General features: G+C 48.3%; 1 protein-coding gene across 3 annotated transcripts in view; it reads right to left on the bottom strand.

Moving 5' to 3' along the window:
- Positions 1-22,411, bottom strand: part of rnaset2 (ribonuclease T2) — a 30,374-nt gene extending 7,963 nt beyond the window's left edge. The window contains exons 1-6 of one of the 3 annotated variants that reach the window (XM_078230290.1): positions 22,365-22,411; positions 18,596-18,712; positions 14,225-14,288; positions 12,365-12,426; positions 8,684-8,741; positions 5,005-5,069 (exon numbers count right to left, since the gene is read on the bottom strand). In XM_078230290.1, coding sequence (XP_078086416.1) covers positions 5,005-5,069; positions 8,684-8,741; positions 12,365-12,426; positions 14,225-14,288; positions 18,596-18,696 — 350 coding nt within the window. In that variant the 5' untranslated portion in view covers positions 18,697-18,712; positions 22,365-22,411. Of the gene's footprint in view, positions 1-5,004; positions 5,070-8,683; positions 8,742-12,364; positions 12,427-14,224; positions 14,289-18,595; positions 18,713-20,327; positions 20,468-22,332 lie in introns of those variants that run through there. The other 2 variants (XM_078230291.1, XM_078230292.1) reach the window with 2 other exon arrangements.
- Between the last annotated feature and the right edge of the window lie 1,373 nt (positions 22,412-23,784).

Here is a 23,784-nt window from a genome sequence, read left to right as displayed (position 1 = left end):
AATCAACCTAGCCCGCACATCTTTGGACTGTGGGAGGAAACCGGAGCACCCGGAGGAAACCCACGCAGACACAGGGAGAATGTGCAAACTCCACACAGACAGTGACCCAAGCCGGGAATCAAACCCAGGTCCCTGGAGCTGTGAAGCAACAATGCTAACCACTGTGCTACCGTGGTAGTTAGATGTGGTGAGTGGGAGCAACTCTGCCATCTCCACTCACTGCAGACACCAAGTTTCAACCCATCTTGTTGGGAGGCTTTATTACTCTGCCAATGTTTCCGAGCTCGGGCCATGTTACAATTCCACAGTTACCCACCTTCCTTTAAAGCCCTCCTTAAAACCCACCCCTCAGATCCGACTTCTGGTCACCCCCTCCCAAAATCACCTCCTTTGACCTAAGAACATAAGAAATAGGAGCAGGAGTAGGCCATCTAGCCCCTCGAGCCTGCCCCGCCATTCAATAAGATCATGGCTGATCTGAAGTGGATCAGTTCCACTTACCCGCCTGATCCCTATAACCCCTAATTCCCTTACTGATCAGGAATCCATCCACCTGGCTCCCGTTTCTGTTTGATAGGAGCTCTGTGAAGAGCCAGAATCCCTACAGTACAGAAAGAAGCCATTTGGCCCATCAAGTCTGCAACGACCACAATCCCACCCAGGCCCTATCCCCGTAAATGTAAGTAGATAGTTACCGAGCTATGAGGGGGGAAGAGAGATACAAAAGGATCCAGAGGGGTAATTTTTTCCACACAGTGTCTGGAATGAGCTGCCAGAGGTAGTAGTAGAGGCGGGTACAATTTTGTCTTTTAAAAAGCATTTAGATAGTTACATGGGTACGATGGGTATAGAGGGATATGGACCAAATGCGGGCAATTGGGGCTAGCTTAGTGGATGAAAGAAAAGGGTGGCATGGACAAGTTGGGCCAAAGGGCCTGTTTCCATGCTGTAAACCTCTATGACTCTAAGCCCAGAGGAACTTCCTTCATGCATGTGCCTCAGCAGTAATGGCCGTCAGACTATTCGACCTTGTGGGGAAGCAGCAAAGTGAATTCTCTCCCGACCCGAGGTGAAATAGTGACCAGATGCAGGAACTCTGGTCGATTTCCCCCACCACCACCCCAAGCTTGTTGCACTGAAGGCAAATAGAATTCCCCCAAGCCCAGTAGAGCCAACTCTAGGGAACTACAATAGGGCCCTTGAATTGGCACAACTCCCATCTTGAAGAAGAGAGATAATTTTGATTATCTTGCAGTATGCAGTCTACTTACTCAGCCTTGGACAGTTAATTACATACCGCATGCAAACAAAGGAGGATAATTCATTTCTCCACCTGCTTCACTGGCTCTGGCGGGGGTGGTGGGGGGGATGGGGAACCTTTTTTATTCATTGATGGGATGTGGGCATCGCTGACTGGGCCGGCATATATTGCCCATCCCGGAGGGCATTTCAGAGTCAACCACATTGCTGTGGCTCTGGAGTCACATGTAGGCCAGACCAGGTAAGGACAGCAGATTTCCTTCCCTCAAGGACATTAGTGAACCAGATGGGTTTTTCCAACAATCGACAATGGTTTCATGGTCATTATTAGACTTTTCATTGAATCATAGTATTCCTACAGTGCAGAAGGAGGCCATTCGGCCCATCGAGTCTGCACTGACCACAATCCCAGCCAGGCCCTATCCCCGTAACCCCATGTATTTACCCTACTAGCTGACACAAAGTGGCAATTTAGCATGGCCAATCAACCTAATCTGCACATCTTTAGACCGTGGGAGGAAACCGGAGCACCCGGAGGAAACTCACGCAGACACGGGGAGAACGTGCAAACTCCACGCAGACAGGGACTCAAGCCGGGAATCGAACCCGGGTAATTGGCGCTGTGAGGCAGCAGTGCTAACCCACTGTGTCACCCCTTAATTCTAGATTTTACTTTTTAAATTCAAATTTCACCATCTGCCATGGTGGGATTCGAACCTGGGGTCCCCAGAGAATTACCCTGGGTCTCTGGATTACAGTCCAACAACAGTACCACTACACTACTGCCTCTCCCACTGATATGAATCGACAGCCCCTATGATGGGCTTAATTCGAGAGACAAAGGATATCAGGCCTGTCATCAGAGAGGCCCAAGTGGGAGATTACAAAGGATGAAGCTTTCAGTTAAGATAAAGTGAGAAGCTAGGATCTTCCTTGCGGAGCTGTGAAGGTTAAGGGGTGGCCAAATACTAGGTAAAATAACGAGAGATTGTTCCCATGAGTGTGTGCTAATTTAATACAATTTCAAATAGAATCAGGGGTTAGAACAGGAGATTCTCTTTCAGAATCGCTTGTTGAGTCCAGAAAGCCTTTTAAAAGGGAATTCTCACTTGAAAACAAAGAATGTTCAAAATATTTTAACCCCCGTAGAGATCAATAACTTGTTAAAATAAATTCAAATCGTGCAGTGACTAACTGAAAGGACGGCAACTGAGTTTTGAGACCTTTACTGTACCAAACTAAAAACAACACTGACTAAACACCGTTTCAGTTGGCAATTTGTTTCCTCTAAACTACAGAAAAGATCCTTCATTTCACATTCAAACGACAAAAAAAATCTCCCTCCTTGGTTATACATTATCCCTTAAAGTCAGCATTTCGCTCCCTGGGATCTAGTTTAAAATAATTCTTAGCTCATTATTTTTTTTTAAAAACTGGATGACTTTACTCCCTCAACTGGCTTTCACGGTGAGGGACGAATTGGAGACCCCCTTCCTCTCATCAAAGCTAGGTGAATCTTCCAGCCTTGTTTAAACCAGCCTTGATTAAACTCTCACAAACTTGGTGTCTTCAATCCGAACGCAAGCTCTCACCTGCATCCTGTGTGGTGAACAAGAGACTTTGTGCTTCTATCTCTCCGCTCTCTTGGATTTAGAATATACGTGTTTATGAAACCTGACATTTCTAACACTTCCCTGGGACTTGGAGACTAACAGTCTTTCCACTGTCAGCACAGCTGCTCTGCTCATGGTTTACAGGTGTGAATATCTTGCACCTTGTAAAACAACCTGAGCCCCTTTAACCAGGTGCAATCTGAAGAATTCAGAACAGGTCACAAGACTCCTTCATTCCTCCATTTTACCCTAATTTGCATTTGGAGGTAAAGGTGCCGGCATTGAACTGGAGTTCAGAGCAGGCAGTGAGTAAAAGAACTGGGCAGACTTGATGGATAGGGGCGGCATGCACAAGTTGGGCCAAAGGGCCTGTTTCCATGCTGTAAGCCTCTATTACTCTACGATAGAACAATCATTTCTGTTCTCTACAATTCTAGATGCTACACAGCACAGCTTGGCTTCTGGTTGTCCTTTGATGATGAAGAGCTGCCCCTCCCCCTCCCTTCCGCCCCACAACCCCCATCCCCTTTCTACAGAGCAGAAGGAGGCCATTGGCCCATCGGGTCTGCACCAACTCTCTGATAGAGCATCTTACACAGGCCCACTCTCCTGCCCTAACCCCACACATCCATCCCGCTAATCTAACCTAACATACACATCTTGGGACACTAATGGGGAGGCGATGGCCTAGTGGTATTATCGCTAGACTATTGATCCAGAAACTCAGCTAATGTTCTGGGGACCCGGGTTCGAATCCCACCACGGCAGATTCAATTTTAAAAATCTGGAATTAAGAATCTACTGATGGCCATGAAATCATTGTCGGAAAAACCCATCTGGTTCACTAATGTCCTTTAGGGAAGGAAATCTGCCGTCCTTACCTGGCCTGGCCTACATGTGACTCCAGAGTCACAGTAATGTGGCTGACTCTCAGCTGCCCTCTGAAATGGCCGAGCAAGCCACTTGGTTCAAGGGTAACTAGGGCTGGGCAATAAATGCTGGCCCAGCCGGTGATACCCATATCCCATGAATGAATAGAAGAAAAATGGCAAGTCCACCTAACCCACATATCTTTGGAGTGTGGGAGGGAACTGGGGCATCCGGAGGAAACCCATGCAGACATGGGGAGAACGTGCAGACTCCACACAGACAGTGACCCAAGGCCAGAATTGAACCCAGGTCCCTGCCGCTGAGAGGCAGCAGTGCTAACCACTGTGCCACCGTGCTGGTCGAGAGCTCAGTGCTAAATGTGCTATAGGGAATCCATGGACCACAGATACTTGCATTTCCCCCATCGATTGGACGAACAAAATGTTTATGGAGGCGTGGATGGGAATCAAACTGAGCAGGGGTCTTTGCTTAACGATCCATCAGGACACTGGCACCTCTGACAAAACTGCACTCCTTCAGTGCAACACTGGGGCATCATTGGATGGTGTGTTGGAGTGGACAGAACAAAAGACCACTAGGCCATCACCTCCTCCTTAGTGTCCCAAGATGTGTGTGTAAGGTTAGATTAGCGGGATGGATATGTGGGGTTACTGGGATAGGATGGGAGAGTGGGCCTGTGTAAGATGCTCTGTCGGAGAGTTGGTGCAGACCCTAAGGGCCAATGGCCTCCTTCTGTTCTGTCCACAGAAGACAGAACTTAAAAAATTAACATGACAGAAGCAAAAAAAAACATACTTGGAGATTGAACGTGAACAAAACTGAACACACATACGCTAAAGTCCAAAAATATATTTCAACCCATATCCCGTTATTGGAAGTGTCTTTCACATGCTGTCTCCGTCTAGAAAAACAATCCTTGCAGCTGCTGTTGAGGAACTGTTTGCCTGCACGGTGTACCCTTCAGGAATGCAGCCAATTTTTCGATAACCCATCATGCTTTCTGATTCTACATGTAGTCAAGCCAGCTACAATTGTTCAGCTTTAGAGTTAGTTAACCCCTCCGGTCTAGCATTTAAATGTAGTTGTGCGTAGACAGAAATATCTTAAAATGAGGTCTCTGCATAGACTGAAGCAAACAAGGCTAAGCATACATAGGATCCCTCAAGCAGCTAATGTTAAATGTCCACTCGTGACTATTTTCCTGTGGTTTGTGATAAGAGGATGTTACGAAAGGACATACCAGAGCTGAGTACCGTTGGGATGGAGGACATCAGGCCACCACTTCTCTAATTTAGACAAAATATCCTGCAAAAAATAAAACAAAAACATCAGAAGCCAAAACCACCAGCATCACCCTTCAGCCTGGATGTGTACAGAGAACTCCGACTTTGGGTCAGATATGGATTGCGAACAGGGATGTGGGTTCAGGAGAGGGAGGCAGTATGTATGGGGTCGCGCTGGAGTAGGAGATTCAGTGAGGGGGCGGATCGGGGAGGGGCAGAAGCGCGTGGTCAGGGAGAAGGATCTGTGGTGACAAGGAGGATTGGGAAACAAAGGCAGGAAGTACTGTAAATAAGAAGTTATACTTTTTCTTTGATTTAAAAAAAAAAGAATTTGTTTTAATTATTTAATTTACCAATGTAGGAATTTCCAAAATGTAAAGCACTCCAACTTATAGGACTGTATAATATTTCAATGCTTATTTTCTGGCAAGGAAGACCAGACATGGCCCAACTCCAGTTTTAATATTGATTCTTATTCAGGGTGGTACAACGGTTAGCGCTGCTGCCTCACAGCACCAGGGACCCAGGTTCCAATTCCCGGCTTGGGTCACTGTGCAGAGTCTGCACGTTCTCCCTGTGTCTGCGTGGGTTTCCTCCCACAGTCCAAAGGTGTGCGGGTTAGGTTGATTGGCCATGCTAAACTGACCCTAGTTTCAGGGGGATTAGTGGGGTAAATATGTGGGGTTGCGGGAATAGGGTGGGACTGTTATCGGTGCAGCATCAATGGGCCGAACGGCCTCCTTCTGTACTGTAGGGATTCTATGGTTCTGACGGGAAACAGCGTTTCACATAAAGTTGTGATTTTCAGGAACATAGTCATAACTTTAAGCGAGGACTTATTGTACAGGTCTCATTAAATGTACTTCAACCAAGGTTAAAACCCAGATTATCTCAAATTGAACATCGTGTCGGATCGAATAGTGAATGCTAGCTTGTTTGACCAAGAGTCCCACATTACCAACACCAGTGTAGATACAGTTAAGTCCTCAGTTAACGTTGTGATTGCATTCCTGTGCACTGCTATCTGAAACAACTCGCAAATAAAATGCATCACTTGTTCAGGTCCCAGGTTAGAACCCGAAGGTATATTATGAAGCCATATTAGGCACCCACAATTTTCTATTTTGGCATAAATGTGAAGAAAGGATACTTTGCTCCAGGAGTAATTTGACTGACAAATTAGGAATCTTTTATCAAAACAAACTTCATCATAACACAGTTTAAATATGACCTTTTTATTCATTCATAGGACATGGGCATTGTGGCTAGCCAGCATTTATTGCCCATCCCTCGTTGCCTCTAACAAAATGAAGCAGCTTAACTCTTAGCAGTTGAACAATCATTAAACATGATTGGAGTGGCACAGTAGCACAGTGGTTAGCGCTGCTGCCTCACAGCGCCAGGAACCCGGCTTCGGGTCACTGTGTGGAGTTTGCACATTCTCCTCGTGTCTGTGTGGATTTCCTCCGGGCGCTCCGGTTTCCTCCCACAGTCCAAAGATGTGCGGGTTAGGTTGATTGGCTATGCTAAATTGATCCTAGTGTCAGGGAGATTAGCAGGGTAAATATATGTGTGATTTTGGGAATAGGGCCTGGGTGGGATTTTGATCGGTGTAGACTGGATGGGCCGAACGGCCTCCTTCTGCATTGTACAAATTCTACGGATTCTACGAAAAGAAAAAAGTCTAATGTCCAACTTATCATTATTTCAGTTCCAAATAAGCAACATTCTTCGTATACACTCAAATGTCACTTTAAATACAGTTAACAAACCCAGGCATATTTGCTATTAATTAGTGAAGAAAGTCTTGACGCTGTCAGAGAGAGACAGCAGAGTTCTATCTTTAAACAGCTCCAATCAGCAACTGAACTCTAAATTGGAACCACACAAACCCTTGCTACAGACTTAATTCCCCCCATCCTTTATTTAAAAAAACACTTCCATTCCTTTAAGCAAAAGAAACCCAGGGGAAATCTCCATTTATAAAAAACAGTCCATTAGCTTCTACTTAATAAACACTCTACGTGGCTAAAATGAGTAATTATCTTGCTTTCCAGCAGGAGTTGTTTTCCTGCCAGACATACTGACTCCCTGTAAAAAAAATCTGAATCTTAAAACAGTCCCCCTTGAACATAAAATATATCAAGAGCCCAGCATCACCACATTACTAAATATAAAATAAATACCATACATTGCAAAAATGTTGAAAAGAATTACATTACACTCACCTACAATACAGTACCATTAGACTGACCAGGCTCCATGTAGTGGCAGGGATAGATTGGCAAATCTAGGTAGCAAATGAAGTCCAAGGATTAACTGCCCAAACCAACTCCTGCCATTAGATGGGAGTAAGAAGTCTCACAACACCAGGTTAAAGTCTAACAGGTTTATTTGGTAGCAAAAGCCACTAGCTTTCGGAGCGCTGTCCCTTCGTCAGGTGGAGTGGGAGTTCTGTTCACAAACAGGGCATATAAAGACACAAACTCAATTTACAAAATAATGGTTGGAATGCGAGTCTTTACAGGTAATCAAGTCTTAAAGGTACAGACAATGTGAGTGGAGAGAGCATTAAGCACAGGTTAAAGAGATGTGTATTGTCTCCAGACAGGACAGTTAGTGAGATTTTGCAAGCCCAGAACGTTGTCTACCTGATACGCTGCAGGAAAGGATGTCCCGAGGCATGGTACATTGGGGAGACCATGCAGACGCTACGACAACGGATGAATGAACACCGCTCGACAATCACCAGGCAAGAATGTTCTCTTCCTGTTGGGGAACACTTCAGCGGTCACGGGCATTCGGCCTCTGATCTTCAGGTAAGCGTTCTCCAAGGCGACCTTCACGACACACGACAGCGCAGAGTCGCTGAGCAGAGACTGATAGCCAAGTTCCGCACACATGAGGACGGCCTCAACCGGGATCTTGGGTTCATGTCACACTATCTGTAACCCCCACGACTTGCCTGGGCTTGCAAAATCTCACTAACTGTCCTGGCTGGAGACAATACACATCTCTTTAACCTGTGCTTAACGCTCTCTCCACTCACATTGTCTGTACCTTTAAGACTTGATTACCTGTAAAGACTCGCATTCCAACCATTATTTTGTAAATTGAGTTTGTGTCTTTATATGCCCTGTTTGTGAACAGAACTCCCACTCACCTGACGATGGGGCAGCGCTCCGAAAGCTAGAAGCTTTTGCTACCAGATAAACCTGTTGGACTTTAACCTGGTGTCGCGAGACTTCTTACTGTGTTTACCCCAGTCTAACGCCGGCATCTCCACATCATTAGGTGGGAGCCCAGGACTTTAGCGCAAGTTCAGTAATGGAGCCAGCAGCAGCAGCAGCAGGAGTGAAGCCAGCAGGAGGAGCCAGGAGTGGAGCACCCCGGGGGCTAAGGTAAGAAGAGGGGACGGAGGGAGGCGAGGATGGAGAACAATGCTGGAAGGCAAGGCCAGCAGCGGGAGTAAGTGCGACTGACAGCAGGATAGAAGTGCTGCAGGGAAAAGGTGAGCAAGGACAAAAGTGAAATGGGTTACGTCAAACGAATATATCGGCGATATTACAGACTAAAGTGAAACAACGCTAAGTGAGTCAATGTTCAGCAGCAATTTACTTAAAGCTAAATACCCACCTCGACATTTTTGATTTCGAATGGCCAGGAGTTGTTGCACATCTGGTTTTTTTTAGGCCTATTTTTAAAAAATAAAAATTTGTTTCATGCTATCAGGACCTGCGTTATTCCGACAAGTCTTTTTTGTTAAATCAATATCATCCTTAAGTAAAAGCAGGAAATGGGTAATATTTCAAAAGATTGTATTTTTAACATAACAGTTGGATTTCTAACACTAGCAGTTAACTTCTATCCTCCCAGATTCAGGAGTGGTGCTGAGAGAAAGAGGGGGGGTTAAAAAAAAAAAATCAGCAAAAAGGCAAAAGTGAGTTCGTCGATAGCCCCACGCGCGTACGTACACCCCAGGCCTGCGCGCTCAGGGGGCTGAGAGAGGGAGAACAGCATCAGGCGAACAACAGGGGACAAATTAAAATTAATTTGGCACTTTATCACATCTGCAAAATGTCCTAAAACACCTCAAAGCCAATAGGTCACTTTCACTTGCATATGTTCGGATAAACGGGGCAAAATCAGTTGCTGTTACGAATAAAAAGCCCTTAAGAACTGTAACTCTACTTGCAACATCCATTTGACAGCAATCTGTCCCTCCCATCAAGAGCAAAGCGGTTGTAAATTTAAAAATAATTGGCACTTTTTCACGTGAAGGGAACCAGAGGAATTCTCATACCCATTCAGGGAGAAAGCAGTACTTTGACTGCTGCTATCTCTTGTTTGATGAGACTGTGCTAACATTTTGAGTAGACCTTTTGTGTAAACTGCGAGTTGCAACGTCAATAAACTTCTCTGAAGAGAGGAACTAACCCGGGTGTGATGAGCCAGTACCGTAATTCAAAAGCTGCACAGGATGTGGGCTAATTTATTGCTCATTTTCAGTTGAGCAAGTGACCCGTTGTGCAATTAACAGGCTTGAGACACCGCTTCAGAAAGCTAAGCATATAGCACAGGAATCACCAACTGAAATGGCCACAGATTCCCATCCCGCAAGAACTTACAAAAGGTGTGAAAGTAGCCCCATCCATTATACAAACCAGCCTCCCATCCATTGACTCTGTCTACACTTCCCGCTGCCTCGGCAAAGCAGCCAGCATAATTAAGGACCCCATGCACCCCGGACATTCTCTCCTCCACCTTCTTCCATCGGGAAAAAGATACAAAAGTCTGAGGTCACGTACCAACCGACTCAAGAACAGCTTCTTCCCTGCTGCCAACAGACTTTTGAATGGACCTACCCCATATTAAGTTGATTTTTCTCTGCACCCTAGCTATGACTGTAATATTACATTCTGCACTCTCTCCTTTCCTTCTCTATGAACAGTATGCTTTGTATAGCGCGCAAGAAACAATACTTTTCACTGTACACTAATACATGTGACAATGACAAATCAAATCAAAATCAAATCAAGGGCGTTGGTGAACCAGTTGGGTTTGAACTGCTGGTTTTTTCCTTGGGTCCTTCCCCCATGGCGTGTCTGTCAATGTATCAGTCAGGGCATGCTTTGACAATTAATGGCCTTATTAAAGACAGCTAATGGTTACTGGCTCAATCTCCCAGCAAGTATAAATGGACACAGCTGGAGTTGCTGTGGGGAAACTAGTTGGAATTTGTCTCTCTGTGGAGCTATGAGCAGAATAAACCGACTGAAGGTAAAAGGCAAACTGCTGTTGATATGAACAACATTGTGGTAATGTCACTGGACTCGTAATCAAGAGGGCTAAACTAATGCTCTGGGACTGGGTTGCAAAGTCCCACCACGACCGCTGGTGGAATTTGAATTAAATTAATAAAGTTGCAATAGAATTCCAGTCATAGAATCCTACAGTGCAGAAGGAGGCCATTCGGCCCATCGAGTCTGTACCGACAACAATCGCACCCAGGCCCTATCCCCATAACCCCATTCATTTATCCTGGCTAGTCCCCCTGACACTAAGGGGCAATTTAGCATGGCCAATCCACCTAACCCGCATGTCTTTGGACCGTGGGAGGAAACCAGAGCACCCGGAGGAAACCCACACAGACACGGGGAAAATGTGCAAACTCCATACAGACAGTGGCCCAAGCTGGGAACGAACATAAAATATAAAATAGTCCACTTCTCAGTTCTTTCTCTCCTCAATGGTAAATCTGAGGTCAAGCTCTATAGAGGTGCCAATAAACATGGAAAAGTTGCAGCCCTGTATCTAATCATGATCTAATGTCAATTTGGCTTTACTAGTTCCAAGAAGTCAGAAGGTTCCGGGATTGTGTGCAGTTCTGGTCACCTCACTATAAGAAGGATGTGGAAGCGCTGGAAAGAGTGCAGAGGAGATTTACCAGGATGCTGCCTGGTTTGGAGGGTAGGTCTTATGAGGAAAGGCTGAGGGAGCTAGGGCTGTTCTCTCTGGAGCGGAGGAGGCTGAGGGGAGACTTAATAGAGGTTTATAAAATGATGAAGGGGATAGATAGAGTGAACATTCAAAGACTATTTCCTCGTGTGGATGGAGCTATTACAAGGGGGCATAACTATAGGGTTCGTGGTGGGAGATACAGGAAGGATATCAGAGGTAGGTTCTTTACGCAGAGAGTGGTTGGGGTGTGGAATGGACTGCCTGCAGTGATAGTGGAGTCAGACACTTTAGGAACATTTAAGCGGTTATTGGATAGACACATGGAGCACACCAGGATGATAGGGAGTGGGATAGCTTGATCTTGGTTTCAGATAATGCTCGGCACAACATCGTGGGCCGAAGGGCCTGTTCTGTGCTGTACTGTTCTATGTTCTATCTGAGCTCGGAATCCTGGCTGGCGCTAGCAGCTTTTCAGAGTGTACTGCGCTGCTGGAGGTGCCACCTGTCAGGTGCAACGTTAAGCAGAGGCCGTAGTGCCTGCTCAGATGGGCGTAGAAGATCCCATGGCATGGTCCAAAATGAGGTGAACTTCCCCTTCAGAAGACTCGACCAACATTCCTCCCTCAAACACCACATTCTCTGGCAATTCGTCGCATTTGCTGCTTGTGGGATCTTGCTGCGTGCAAATTGGCCCGCAAATCAACAGTGAGTGTACTTCCATTGACAGCGTGACACTTTGAGATGTAGTAATACACTGCACAAGGGAATTAAATGAATAAATCTGTAACAGAAAGCCTGTCAGTAACGGTGACCATGACAACTATCATTGATTGTCGGAAAAAACCCATCTGGTTCGCTAACATCCTTTAGGGAAGGAAATCTGCCGTCCTTACCCGGCCTGGTCTACATGTGACTCCAGAGCCACAGCAATGTGGTTGACTTTTAAATGCCCTCCGAAATAGCCGAGCAATCCACTCAGTTCAAGGGCAACTAGGGATGGGCAACAAATGTTGGGCTAGTCATGGAATTGCACACATTATATCATGCAGACGGCACAGTGTCAGGGACCCGGGTTCAATTCTCAGCTCAGGTCACTGTGCAGAGTCTGCACGCTCTCCCCATGTCTGCATGGGTTTTCTCTGGGTGCTCCGGTTTCCTCCCACAGTCTGAAAGACGTGCTGGTTTAGCATTGGCCATGCTAAATTCTCCCTCAGTGTACCCGAACAGGCGCCGGAGTGTGGGCGACTGGGGGATTTTCACAGTAACTTCATTGCGGCGTTAATGTAAGCCTACTTGTGACAATAAATAAACAAACTTTAAACTTACAACAGACCATAAATCAACGAATCTCCTTACCAGAGTCCATGAACTGTCCAATATTCAATATTCGGAGGAATTTTGCAAGCCTCACTCTCCATCTGAGAAAGTTAAAAGATTTTTCACGAAGTTTATAGCCATTTCAAAGGCCTGTTCTAACATCGAGTTCCATTTCTGGAAGAATGACTCATGCACCAACCAACCCTGCCCCCCGCAATTGCGCTGGAACTTCTCCACAAGAAGCAGCAGCTACTTGACTTGGGCGTCAACCTGTTGACACTGAAACCTTTGCGCTCCAAGCAGTGGCCTAAACATGAGATAAGACTTTCCGTATTCTGGAGAAAGGAAGTGTGAGTGGAGAAGTTATCAGAACTTGGCACCCTCTACATTGCCAAAAGGTCACTGAAACCTTCAAAATGCTGGGAGTTCAGAGCCACTCGCCGGGAATGTTCCCTGGATCAATGTCGAGAAGGCTAGAAGATTAGTTGCAACTCCTCAAAGTGCCTTTTGCAAGTCCCTTTCCAAAGCCACTCGGCCTGGTCACCTCCCTCCCTGCTGTACAAAGCTTCCCGGGAGCCAGTCTTTGAACAGGATCTCTCGCGACACTTTTTTTTTCCTCTCATTTCCCAGATTTTTCCGTCCACTCAGAATCCCGACAGTACAGAATGAGGCCGTTTGGCCCATAGAGTCTGCACTGACTCTCCGACAGAGGACCCCACCCGGGCCCCTTTCCCGTAACCACGCATATTTACCCTGCTAATCCCCCTAACCGACATTTCTTGGGACAACTTAGCAGGGCCATTCCACCTAACCTGCACATCTTTGGACTGTGGGAGGAAACCCACGCAGACACGGGGAGAATGTGCAAACTCCACACAGACAGTGACCCAAGCCGGGAATCGAACCCGGGTCCCTGGTGCAGTCAGGCAGCAGTGCTAACCACTGTGCCACCCTGTGAATTCTTCATGAAGTTTGCAATGGTCACTTAAGCCTAAAGACTGTGGGCCTGAAGGAAAACTTCAGTGAAACCATCGTCAGAAAAACCCATCTGGTTCACTAATGTCCTTTAGGGAAGGAAATCTGCCGTCCTTACCTGGTCTGGCCTACATGTGACTCCAGAGCCACAGCAATGTGGTTGACTCTCAACTGCCCTCCAAGGACAACTAGGGATGGGCAATAAATGCTGGCCAGCCAGTAACGCCCTTGTGCAATGAATCAAAAAAAGATTGCCGGGGTGGCGTTGGCCTAGTGCTATTATCGCTAGACTATTAATGCAGAATCTCAGCTAATGTTCTGGGGAACCCGGGTTCGAATCCCACCACCGCAGATGGTGGAATTTGAATTCAATAAAAAAAATCTGGAATTAAGAATCTACTGATGAAACCATTGTCGGAAAAACCCATCTGGTTCATTCATGTCCTTTAGGGAAGGAACTCTTACCCGGTCTGGCCCACACGTGACTCCAGAGCCACAGCAATGTGGTTGACTCTCAACTGCCCTCTGAAATGTCCTTGCAGAGTCACTCAGTTCGAGGGCAACCAGGGATGGGCAATAAATGCTGGCCCAGCCAGCGATACCCATGTCCCAGGAATGAATTTTTTAAAAACATCCATTTTGTTTCCAACATTTTGATTTAGGTGGTGGGACTGACCCGCAGTAAGTCATGGGACCCAAATAGGAGGAAGCGGAGATAGTCGATGATTCAGCGATTCGTACACAAAACAACATTTGCAAACCGTTGACTCAAATAAATCCAGAAACATATCCAACTGGAAACAAAAACGGACAGCACAAGCAAATTAATGACTAAATTTTGCTCATTGATTTTTTTTTGGGAAGTCCAAGGATGCAACAAAGTAAAAGCAAACAACAGACAATGCCACAGTGTCACAGACTCACCAAACACACAGTCTCAGGCCAATGCTGAGACAAAATGATGCTGTGCCAGGGATGAATTGTGTTACTAGGAGAAAACAGACCATAATTAGCACATTTTAAAAATTTATTTATTCGTATCACAAGTAGACTTACACTGCAATGAAGTCACTGTGAAAATCCCCTGGTCGCCACCTGTTCGGGTACACAGAGGGAGACTTTAGCACGGCCAATGCACCCTTTCAGACTGAGAGAAGAAACCGGAGCACCCGGAGGAAACCCACGCAGACACGGGGAGAAGGTGCAGACTCCGCACAGACAGTGACCCAAGCCGTGAATCGAATCCATGGCGCTGCGAGGCAGCGGTGCTAACCCACTGTGCCACCCACATGCCACAATTTGAACCCTTCCTTGAATCTCACAGTAACTTCATTGCAGTGTTAATGTAAACCTACTTGTGACACTAATAAACTTTCTTTTTCCCCCCCCAAGAGTTGCATCCTGAACTGCTCAGTGGGCCACAGTACCAGTCGAATAGTGGACTGTGCTGATAAGATTCAATTCTTGGTCTTCTTTGTCTGATCTTAACCCAGCTCTTAGAGGTTTGAGGTGAAATTTAGGGTGCTCTGCTGATCTTCCCGGGGGAGGAGCTGACGAAGAGGGAAGCAGGGAGCGATCTACTGGGGTCTCCGTTTCTCCATATTCGGCAACATGTGCTGAAGGCACAAATGGACAGGATCAGGGTCAAGTGTGATGCCCCCACAGCTGAACAGCAGGCTACCCCCACTCACCAACTGAGATCACAACTCAAGAATGGCCAACTACAAGAGAGCTACCAGCATTCGAGTCCAGCACAGAATCCCTGTCTTCAGGAAGTAAAAGGAGCGAGGCTGGTGAGAATATCATAAAATTATAGAATCCCTACAATGCAGAAGGCGGCCGTTTGGCCCATCGAGTCTGCACTGACTCACCGATAGAGGATCTTACTTAGGCCCTATCCCTGTAACCCCGTGTATTTCCCCCATTAATCCCCCTACATAATTCGAGACCTTTTATGCGTCGGTGCAGACTCGATGGGCCGAAGGGCCTCTTCTGCACTGTAGGATTCTGGGAGACACTAAAGAGCAATTTGGCATGGCCAATCCAACGAATCTGCACATCTTGGGACTATGGGAAGAAACCAGAGCAACCGGAGGAAACCCACGCAGACACTGGGAGAACGTGCACACTCCACACAGACAGTGACCCGAGGAAGAACTTAATCCGGGAATAGAAAGAATGACTTTTTAAAATCAAATATTTTGAAGTTACCATACACATTCTTGCACAAAAATGACTTGACAGGGACATGCCGTTCTGCCCAGTCTGTGATGGCATTGGAGGAATTTAGCATGGCAAACGCACCAACCAGCACGACTTTTGGACTGTGGGAGGAAACCCACACAGACACGGGGAGAACTTCCTGCAACAGCTGCTTGTAACGTGGCCAGGCTTAAAAAATGACCACATTTTCTGCCCCACTGGGGCAAAAGTGAAATAAAAACCAATGGAACATGCAAGCCAGTTGCACAGATACGAGGGGTCGCGGGCAGGAATGTCTTCTGTTGGCATGGAAAAGAGAGCATCTTCAAGGTAGGCCCCAAGGCCCATGGGTGACTGAAGGAACTATTAAATAAGAGGATGGTTTTAGACAAAGAACTCAAAATACTATCAGGCATTTGGAGGGGAACAGTTGTGGGAAAATAAGGTCGTGTTAATGGAGCACCCACCAGACCCACACCTGAAAAAGGGTACGAAAGATGTCTGTACAAAGACACACAAGGCTGCAATCAAGGACAGCTTGGTCGGTTATTAGTTAAAGAGCTGAGTCAAGTCAGTGCCGAACTGACCAGTCGCTGATGTTTGCTTTAATTTCAGTTGTTGGAACTTTAAGTAAAGGTACATTTGTACCATTGAGAGAGAGACCTGGGATTATGGAGCGACATCACCACTGTGTGTTTAATGGTAGCCTCTTGCTCATTTAGGAATTTATTCCAGAAATCTTTGTCTCAAAATGTTTTGAGCTCAGCACACTGACAAAGGGAACATCTTCTGGTGCATCTCCCTCACACGAGCAGTACCCTAATCCTGTGTTGTTGCTGCACAGACACGGTGGCACAGTGGTTCGCACTGCTGCCTCACAGCGCCAGGGATCCGGGTTCAATTCTGACCTCGGGTGACTGTCTGTGTGGAGTTTGCACGTTCTCCCCATGTCTGCGTGGGTTTCCTCCGGGTGCCCTCCCACAGTCCAAAGCTGTGCAGGTTAGGTGGATTGGCCATGCTAAATTGCCCCTGAGTGTCAGGGGGATTAGCAGGGTAAAATACGCGGGGGTTATGGGCATAGGGTCTGGGTGGGATTGTCGTCAGTGCAGGCTCGATAAAATCATAGAATCCTACAGTGCAGAAGGGGGACATTCGGCCCATCGAGTCTGCACCAACCACAATCCCACCCAGGCCCGATCCCCACAGCCCCATGCATTTACCCTAGCCAGCCCCCCTGACACTAAGGGGCAATTTAGCATGGCCAATCCACCTAACCTGCACATCTCTGGAGTGTGGGAGGAAGCCGGAGCACCTGGAGGAAACCCACGCAGACACGGGGAGAACGTGCAAACTCCACACATAGTGACCCAAGCCGGGAATTGAACCCGGGTCCCTGACGCTGTGAGGCAGCAGTGCTAACCACTGAATGGCCTCCTTCTGTACTGTACACATTCTATGATTTCTTTATTCCTGTGACGTGTAAAGCCTCACAATCCTCTGTGCAAAAAAAAAAGAGTCTCTCATACACTTAAAATCGTACATCTAGCGGCGATGTTGTTTAAACGCTTCATCAGCAAAGCAGCCCAGTCACTGCACTGGAACACCAGTCACGGCATCAGCTGCTCCAAAACCACTGACAAGCCTCACGATTTATGATCGCTGAGAGCAAAGTGTTAGAGGAATTGCGAAGGTAGAAGTTTCACAACGTGATTCGCTCAGCTTCTTCACCAGCACGGGGACAGAGAAACCACAGTGAATCAAACCACATTGCGGACTCCAGCTCCGAGCATGCCGTTTCGAAATACATCTTGCCAAACCGCAGAAGCAGAATTCCTGGAGCAAAGCGAATGGTAGGACGGAGGAAGAAGCAGTTAAATCGAATTGTACAGCAGCCCTCCACCGTACCATTCAGCTGAGAGTGTCAGTGCCACCTCCTTGAAAAACAATCTTCCCTCTTTCCCTGAAAATTCTGCCATTTCAAGCGCTTTTATTTTCGATAAGGAATCTTGAAACTGCTTCCCTCACCGGCCACAGGCAGTTAATTTCCGATCCTGACAACACATTGCAGAAAAAGGATCTTTCCTCATCTTGCCCACTGCCTAACTGTTATTTTATGAAATTTTATATTGCAACACCCTCATTAGAATTCCTTATTAGGGCAGAAAGAGGTCATTTGGCCCATCGAGTCTGCACCGACTCTCCCGCAGAGCATCTTACCCAGGCCCTAACCCCTTCAACCCCACATATTTACCCCACTAACTTCCCTAACCTCCAGCTCCAAGAGCCCACTCACCATCCTTAATCGGACAGAACAACCCCCCCCCCCCCCCCCCCCCCCCACCCCACCCCCACGCCACACCGACCTCCCAACTGGATAATTTGGTGATAGTGACCAGCTGGGTGAGGTCACGCCCTCCGACACCCCACCCCACAGTGTGGGTTTTTTAGAATCAGAATCCCTAGTGCAGAAGCAGGCCATTAGGCCCATCGAGCCTGCACTGACTCTCCAACAGAGCATCTCACTCAAACCTTAACCCTGTAACCTCACTAATCCTGGGACACTAAGGGGCAATTTAGCATGGCCAATCCACCTAACCCGCACATCTTTGGACAATAAGGGCAATTTAGCATGGCCAATCCACCTAACCTGCACATCTTTGAACAATAAGGGCAATTTAGCATGGCCAATCCACCTAACCTGCACATCTTTGGACACTGAGGGGCAATTTAACATGGCCAATCCACCTAACCTGCACATCTTTGGACAATAAGGGCAATTTAGCATGGCCATGCTCTATGACTCCAGGTACAAAGTGAAGGATCCTATATGTTTAATTTTAAATAGCCACCAAACTTGTCCTGACAAGATTCACATATTTGAACACTCCCACCCACAGGGTTTCCCCTGCTCTTACACCCCTATTACGAATATGACATCTAATCCTCGTCATCACAGGATCAATTCGAGCAGACAACTCAAATTCCTTTTCTAAGGAGGGTACGTGACCGACACTGTAAATTCCCAGTAATGTCAGGGGACGTCAGCACTGCAAAACGTTGACCAAATTCCCCTACATTCTGTTTCACACTTACCAATCTAAAATCTCAGGCAGAACAACGGCAACAAGCAGAGGCGGGAGAATCCAGGTGAACATCCACTTCCTCTGGTTTGCTGTGCCGCTCCGATTAGCCATTTCACGTCAACTTGTCCTGCAGGCAGACAGATGATGATTGAGAGGTTAACACAGCTCAGTGTGCTTTCCCATTCTTTATATTCTTGCAGCCAAGAGTTCCCAGCCCAGGGTTAAGCAAAAAGATCTTAAACCTTTTTCCAACATTCTCTGCTCCTTGCTGGGATATGGGAACTTCATTGCAGTGTTAATGTGACTTGTGACACTAATAAATAAACTTTACTTGAATTCCCTTGCTAATATTTTAAGTAGAAGAAATTTATTCCAATTGTTTGTTCCAGGTGCCTGATTCCAGACTGTTTGCAGTAGGAACACCCTACGCAACACTGGAGTTTCCACAGTCACTTTTTTCTGCTGCCAACCGGCCCTCAAGTGATCAGATTTGATTATTTCAATTTCACAAGTTTAAAGTGTATTTATTATTGTTGCAAGTAGGCTACGTTAACACTGCAATGAAGTTACTGTGAAAATCCCCTGGTCGCCACACTCCGGCGCCTGTTCGGGTACGCTGAGGGAGAATTTAGCATGGCCAATGCACCCTAACCAGCACGTCTTTCAGTCTGTGGGAGGAAGCCAACCCAGACACGGAGAGAAAGCACAGACTCCGCACAGATGGTGGCCCAAGCTGGGAATTGAACCTGTGTCCTTGGCGCTGTGAGGCAGCAGTGCTCACCACTGTGCCACTATACTGGTCCTGATGAAATTTCTACTCGTAGCCTCGAGGTTGATTTGACTTTGATTTGATTTATTATTGTCACATGTATTAGTATACAGTGAAAAGTATTGTTTCTTGCACACTATGCAGACAAAGCATACCATTCATAGAGAAGGAAAGGAGAGGGTGCAGGATGTAGTGTTATAGTTATAGCTAGGGTGCAGAGAAAGATCAACTTAATGCAAGGTAGGTCCATCCGAAAGTCTGATTTTTTAAAATTAGTGTCACAAGTAGGCTTACATTAATACTGCAATGAAGTTACTGTGAAAATCCCCTAGTCAGCACACTCCCAGTGCCTGTTCGGGTACACTGAGGGAGAATTTAGCATGGCCAATGCACCTAACCAGCATGTCTTTCAGACTGTGGGAGGAAACCAAAGCACCCGGAGGAAACCCACGCAGACACGGGGAGAATGTGCAAACTCTACACAGACAGTGACCCAAGTAGGGAATCGAACCCGGGTTCCTGGCATTGTGAGGCAGCAGCGCTAACCACTCTGCCACCCATATTTGAACAATTGGATATGTTCCTCACCATGGTCTTTCTCCTCTGTGAAAATAAAACAGCCCACTGCACACAGTTGTTTTATTTTAATCTGAAGTGCTTTGGCTTTGCGGAAGCTGCTGATACACGAGTACTGGTCAATTTTACGTTTGGTCAGCAACAACTTGTGTCACCAAATATCTGCAAGCCTAACAGTTGGTGGTAAAATACCACCTGATCCATCAATGTCCTTCAGGGAAGGGAACCTGCTGTCCTTACGCAGTCTGAGACTCCGATGCCTCCATATTCTCAAGTAACTTTAGTTTAGGCTCCAAATTGGCCAGTGCAGGCTAAGTGTGGAGCCGATCTTCTGATTAGCAGAATCCTGAGCGAATCCTCTCCCTCACAAACCTCGACAGAGAGAATGGCACCTTACCTTTCAGCCCCATCAAATCCTCTCCTCATTTAACACACACTGGTGAAATGATGCGATGACAATAATGTCTCTCTCAATGTCAGTAAAATGAAGGAGATAGTCATCGACCTCAGGAAGTGTAGGGGAGGACATGCCCCTATCTATATCAACGGGGATGAAGTGAAAATGGTTGAGAATTTCACGTTTCTAGGTGTTCAGATCACCAACCTGTCCTGGTCCATCCACGCTGACACTATAGTTAAGAAAGTCCACTCACGCCTCTACTTTCTCAGGCAGCTAAGGAAATTTGGCACGTCAGCTACAACCATCACCAATTTTTTTACAGATGCACTATCGAAAGCATCCTCTCTGGTTGTATCACAGCTTGGCATGGCTCTGATCAAGACCACAAGAAACTACAAAGGGTCATGAATGTAGCCCAGTCCATCACACAAACCAGCCTCCCATCCATTGACTCTGTCTATACTTCCCACTGCCTCAGCAAAGCAGCCAGCATAATTAAGGATCCCACAGACCCCGGACATTCTCTCTTCCACCTTCCTCCATTGGGAAAAAGATACAAAAGTCTGAGGACACTAACCAACCGACTCAAGAACAGCTTCGCCCCTGCTGCCAGACTTTTGAATGGACCTACTTTATATTAAGCTGACCTTTCTCCACATCCTGGCTATGACTGTAACACTACATTCTGCACTCTCTCCTTTCCTTCTCCCCTATGGGTGGCACGGTAGCGCAGTGGTTAGCACTGCTGCTTCACAGTGCCAGGGACCTGCGTTCGATTCCTGGCTTGGGTCACTGTCTGTGTGGAGTTTGCACATTCTCCTCGTGTCTGCGTGGGTTTCCTCCGGGTGCTCCGGTTTCCTCCCACAGTCCAAAGATGTGCAGGTTAGGTTGATTGGCCATGCTAAAATTGCCCCTTCGTGTCCTGAGATGTGTTAGAGGGATGTTAGAGGGATTTGCGGGTAAATATGTAGGGATATGGGGGTGGGGTTGTGGTCGGTGCAGACTCGATGGGCCGAATGGCCTCTTTCTGCACTGTAAGGTTTCTATGATCTCTATGCTTTGTCTGTATAGCGCACAAGAAACAATACTTTTCACTTTATCCCAATATATGCGACAATAATAAATCAAGTATATTGGCCTGTCTTCAGAGACAGGTCTCTCTGTGTTGGCTTTGTTGAATTGTAACTAACTCAGGGGAAAGAAGCCAAAACTCATGGTATGGATTCTGCTGCATTCAGTCACACACTGCTGCGAGTTTAAACAGGACAGTTGCCTCTCGGATGTAGATCAGTCTCCCCTGCCGTCACCATTAACCATCTCAGCCATCCACAAGACCGTGTTCCTGCATCGCAAACAGGAAAGTTGCCACGAACTCACTATAAAAGTACAACTTCAAATTCCAACCCGGCAGCAGAATTGCATCGAGGATTTCACTTTTAAACCAGCCCTATTGCTGAAGGCACCCACTCGGGGCTGGGGGTGCAGTCTCGCTGCGAGCCTGGACTGGCAGCTATTTGACTGGGGAGGCGGTGCAGGAACTCTCGGAGAGTTAGTCCCTTCGGATATAAACCCCGGGACTCCTGCAGGCGGTGTGTTTACCCTCTCACACCGACACCCCCCAACCCCTCGACACCCCCCAACCCCTGGACCCCCCCCCCCCCCCCCCCCAGCAACTGGAGGCAGAGGGACTGGGAGAGTCTGCTCCCTTCCAGTTGAGTTGGCTTCAACTCCATCCCCGCCTCTCTTTGTGGTGCCGTCAACTTTTTACAGAGTGTAAATCACACATTACACCCTATATACCCAGTACAATACACCCCATACATGACACACAATGTACCCTGTACAATACACTCCATATATTACACACAATATACCCCATACAATAATATACCCTATACAATACATTACACCCTGTACAATGCACCCCAGACATTGTATACACTATACAATGTATCCTTTACATTACATCCCATCTGCTCTGGACACATAATAAAGGCTGTACATTTTGGTAGCGATCCCGGACATTCCACTCACCCTCTCACTGCCCAACAAAGTCACCGTCTCCTCCGGTCACATGGGCTGGCTTGTTGCAATTTGTATGGGGCGGGGCTTAGAGCCAATGGGCGGGGCTTAGATTAACATTAATCAACGTGAGAGAGTTCGAGTGATGAGACTGATCTGGATGAGAGTCTCAGACTGGAGTGTGCGGGGGGGAAGGGGCTGGAGTGTGCGGGGCATGGGGCGAGGGGCCGGAGTGTGTGGGGCAAGGGGAGGGGCTGGAGTGTGTGGGATGAGGGGCCGGAGTGTGCGGGGCAAGGGGAGGGGCTGGAGTGTGCGGGGAAAGGGGAGGGGCCAGAGTGTGTGGGATGAGGGGCCGGAGTGTGCGGGGCAAGGGGAGGGACTGGAGTGTGTGGGATGAGGGGCCGGAGTGTGCGGGGCAAGGGGAGGGGCTGGAGTGTGTGGGATGAGGGGCCGGAGTGTGCGGGGCAAGGGGAGGGGCTGGAGTGTGTGGGATGAGGGGCCGGAGTGTGCGGGGCAAGGGGAGGGGCTGGAGTGTGTGGGATGAGGGGCCGGAGTGTGCGGGGCAAGGGGAGGGGCTGGAGTGTGTGGGATGAGGGGCCAGAGTGTGCGGGGCAAGGGGAGGGGCTGGAGTGTGTGGGATGAGGGGCCGGAGTGTGCGGGGCAAGGGGAGGGGCTGGAGTGTGTGGGATGAGGGGCCGGAGTGTGCGGGGAAAGGGGAGGGGCTGGAGTGTGTGGGATGAGGGGCCGGAGTGTGCGGGGCAAGGGGAGGGGCTGGAGTGTGCGGGGCAAGGGGAGGAGCTGGAGTGTGCGGGGCGAGGGGCCAGAGTGTGCGGGGCAAGGGGAGGGGCTGGAGTGTGCAGGGCAAGGGGCTGGAGTGTGCGGGACGAGGGGCCAGAGTGTGCGGGGCGAGGGGCCAGAGTGTGCGGGGCGAGGGGCCAGAGTGTGCGGGGCAAGGGGCCAGAGTGTGCGGGGCGAGGGGCCAGAGTGTGCGGGGCGAGGGGCCAGAGTGTGCGGGGAAAGGGGAGGGGCTGGAGTGTGCAGGGAAAGGGGAGGGGCCAGAGTGTGCAGGGCAAGGGGAGGGGCTGGAGTGTGCGGGGAAAGGGGAGGGGCCAGAGTGTGCGGGGCAAGGGGAGGGGCTGGAGTGTGCGGGGCAAGGGGAGGGGCTGGAGTGTGCAGGGCAAGGGGCCGGAGTGTGCGGGGCGAGGGGCCAGAGTGTGCGGGGCGAGGGGCCAGAGTGTGCGGGGCGAGGGGCCAGAGTGTGCGGGGCGAGGGGCCAGAGTGTGCGGGGCGAGGGGCCAGAGTGTGCGGGGCGAGGGGCCAGAGTGTGCGGGGCGAGGGGCCAGAGTGTGCGGGGCGAGGGGCTGGAATGTGCGGGGCGAGGGGCCAGAGTGTGCGGGGCGAGGGGCTGGAATGTGCGGGGGAAGGGGCCGGA

This window comes from Mustelus asterias, chromosome 15 (genome assembly GCF_964213995.1).
Source record: "Mustelus asterias chromosome 15, sMusAst1.hap1.1, whole genome shotgun sequence".
Classification (NCBI taxonomy): Eukaryota; Metazoa; Chordata; class Chondrichthyes; order Carcharhiniformes; family Triakidae; genus Mustelus; species Mustelus asterias.
The sequence above is the reverse complement of the archived record's forward strand: the minus strand, read 5'-3'. Positions and strand labels throughout refer to the sequence as shown.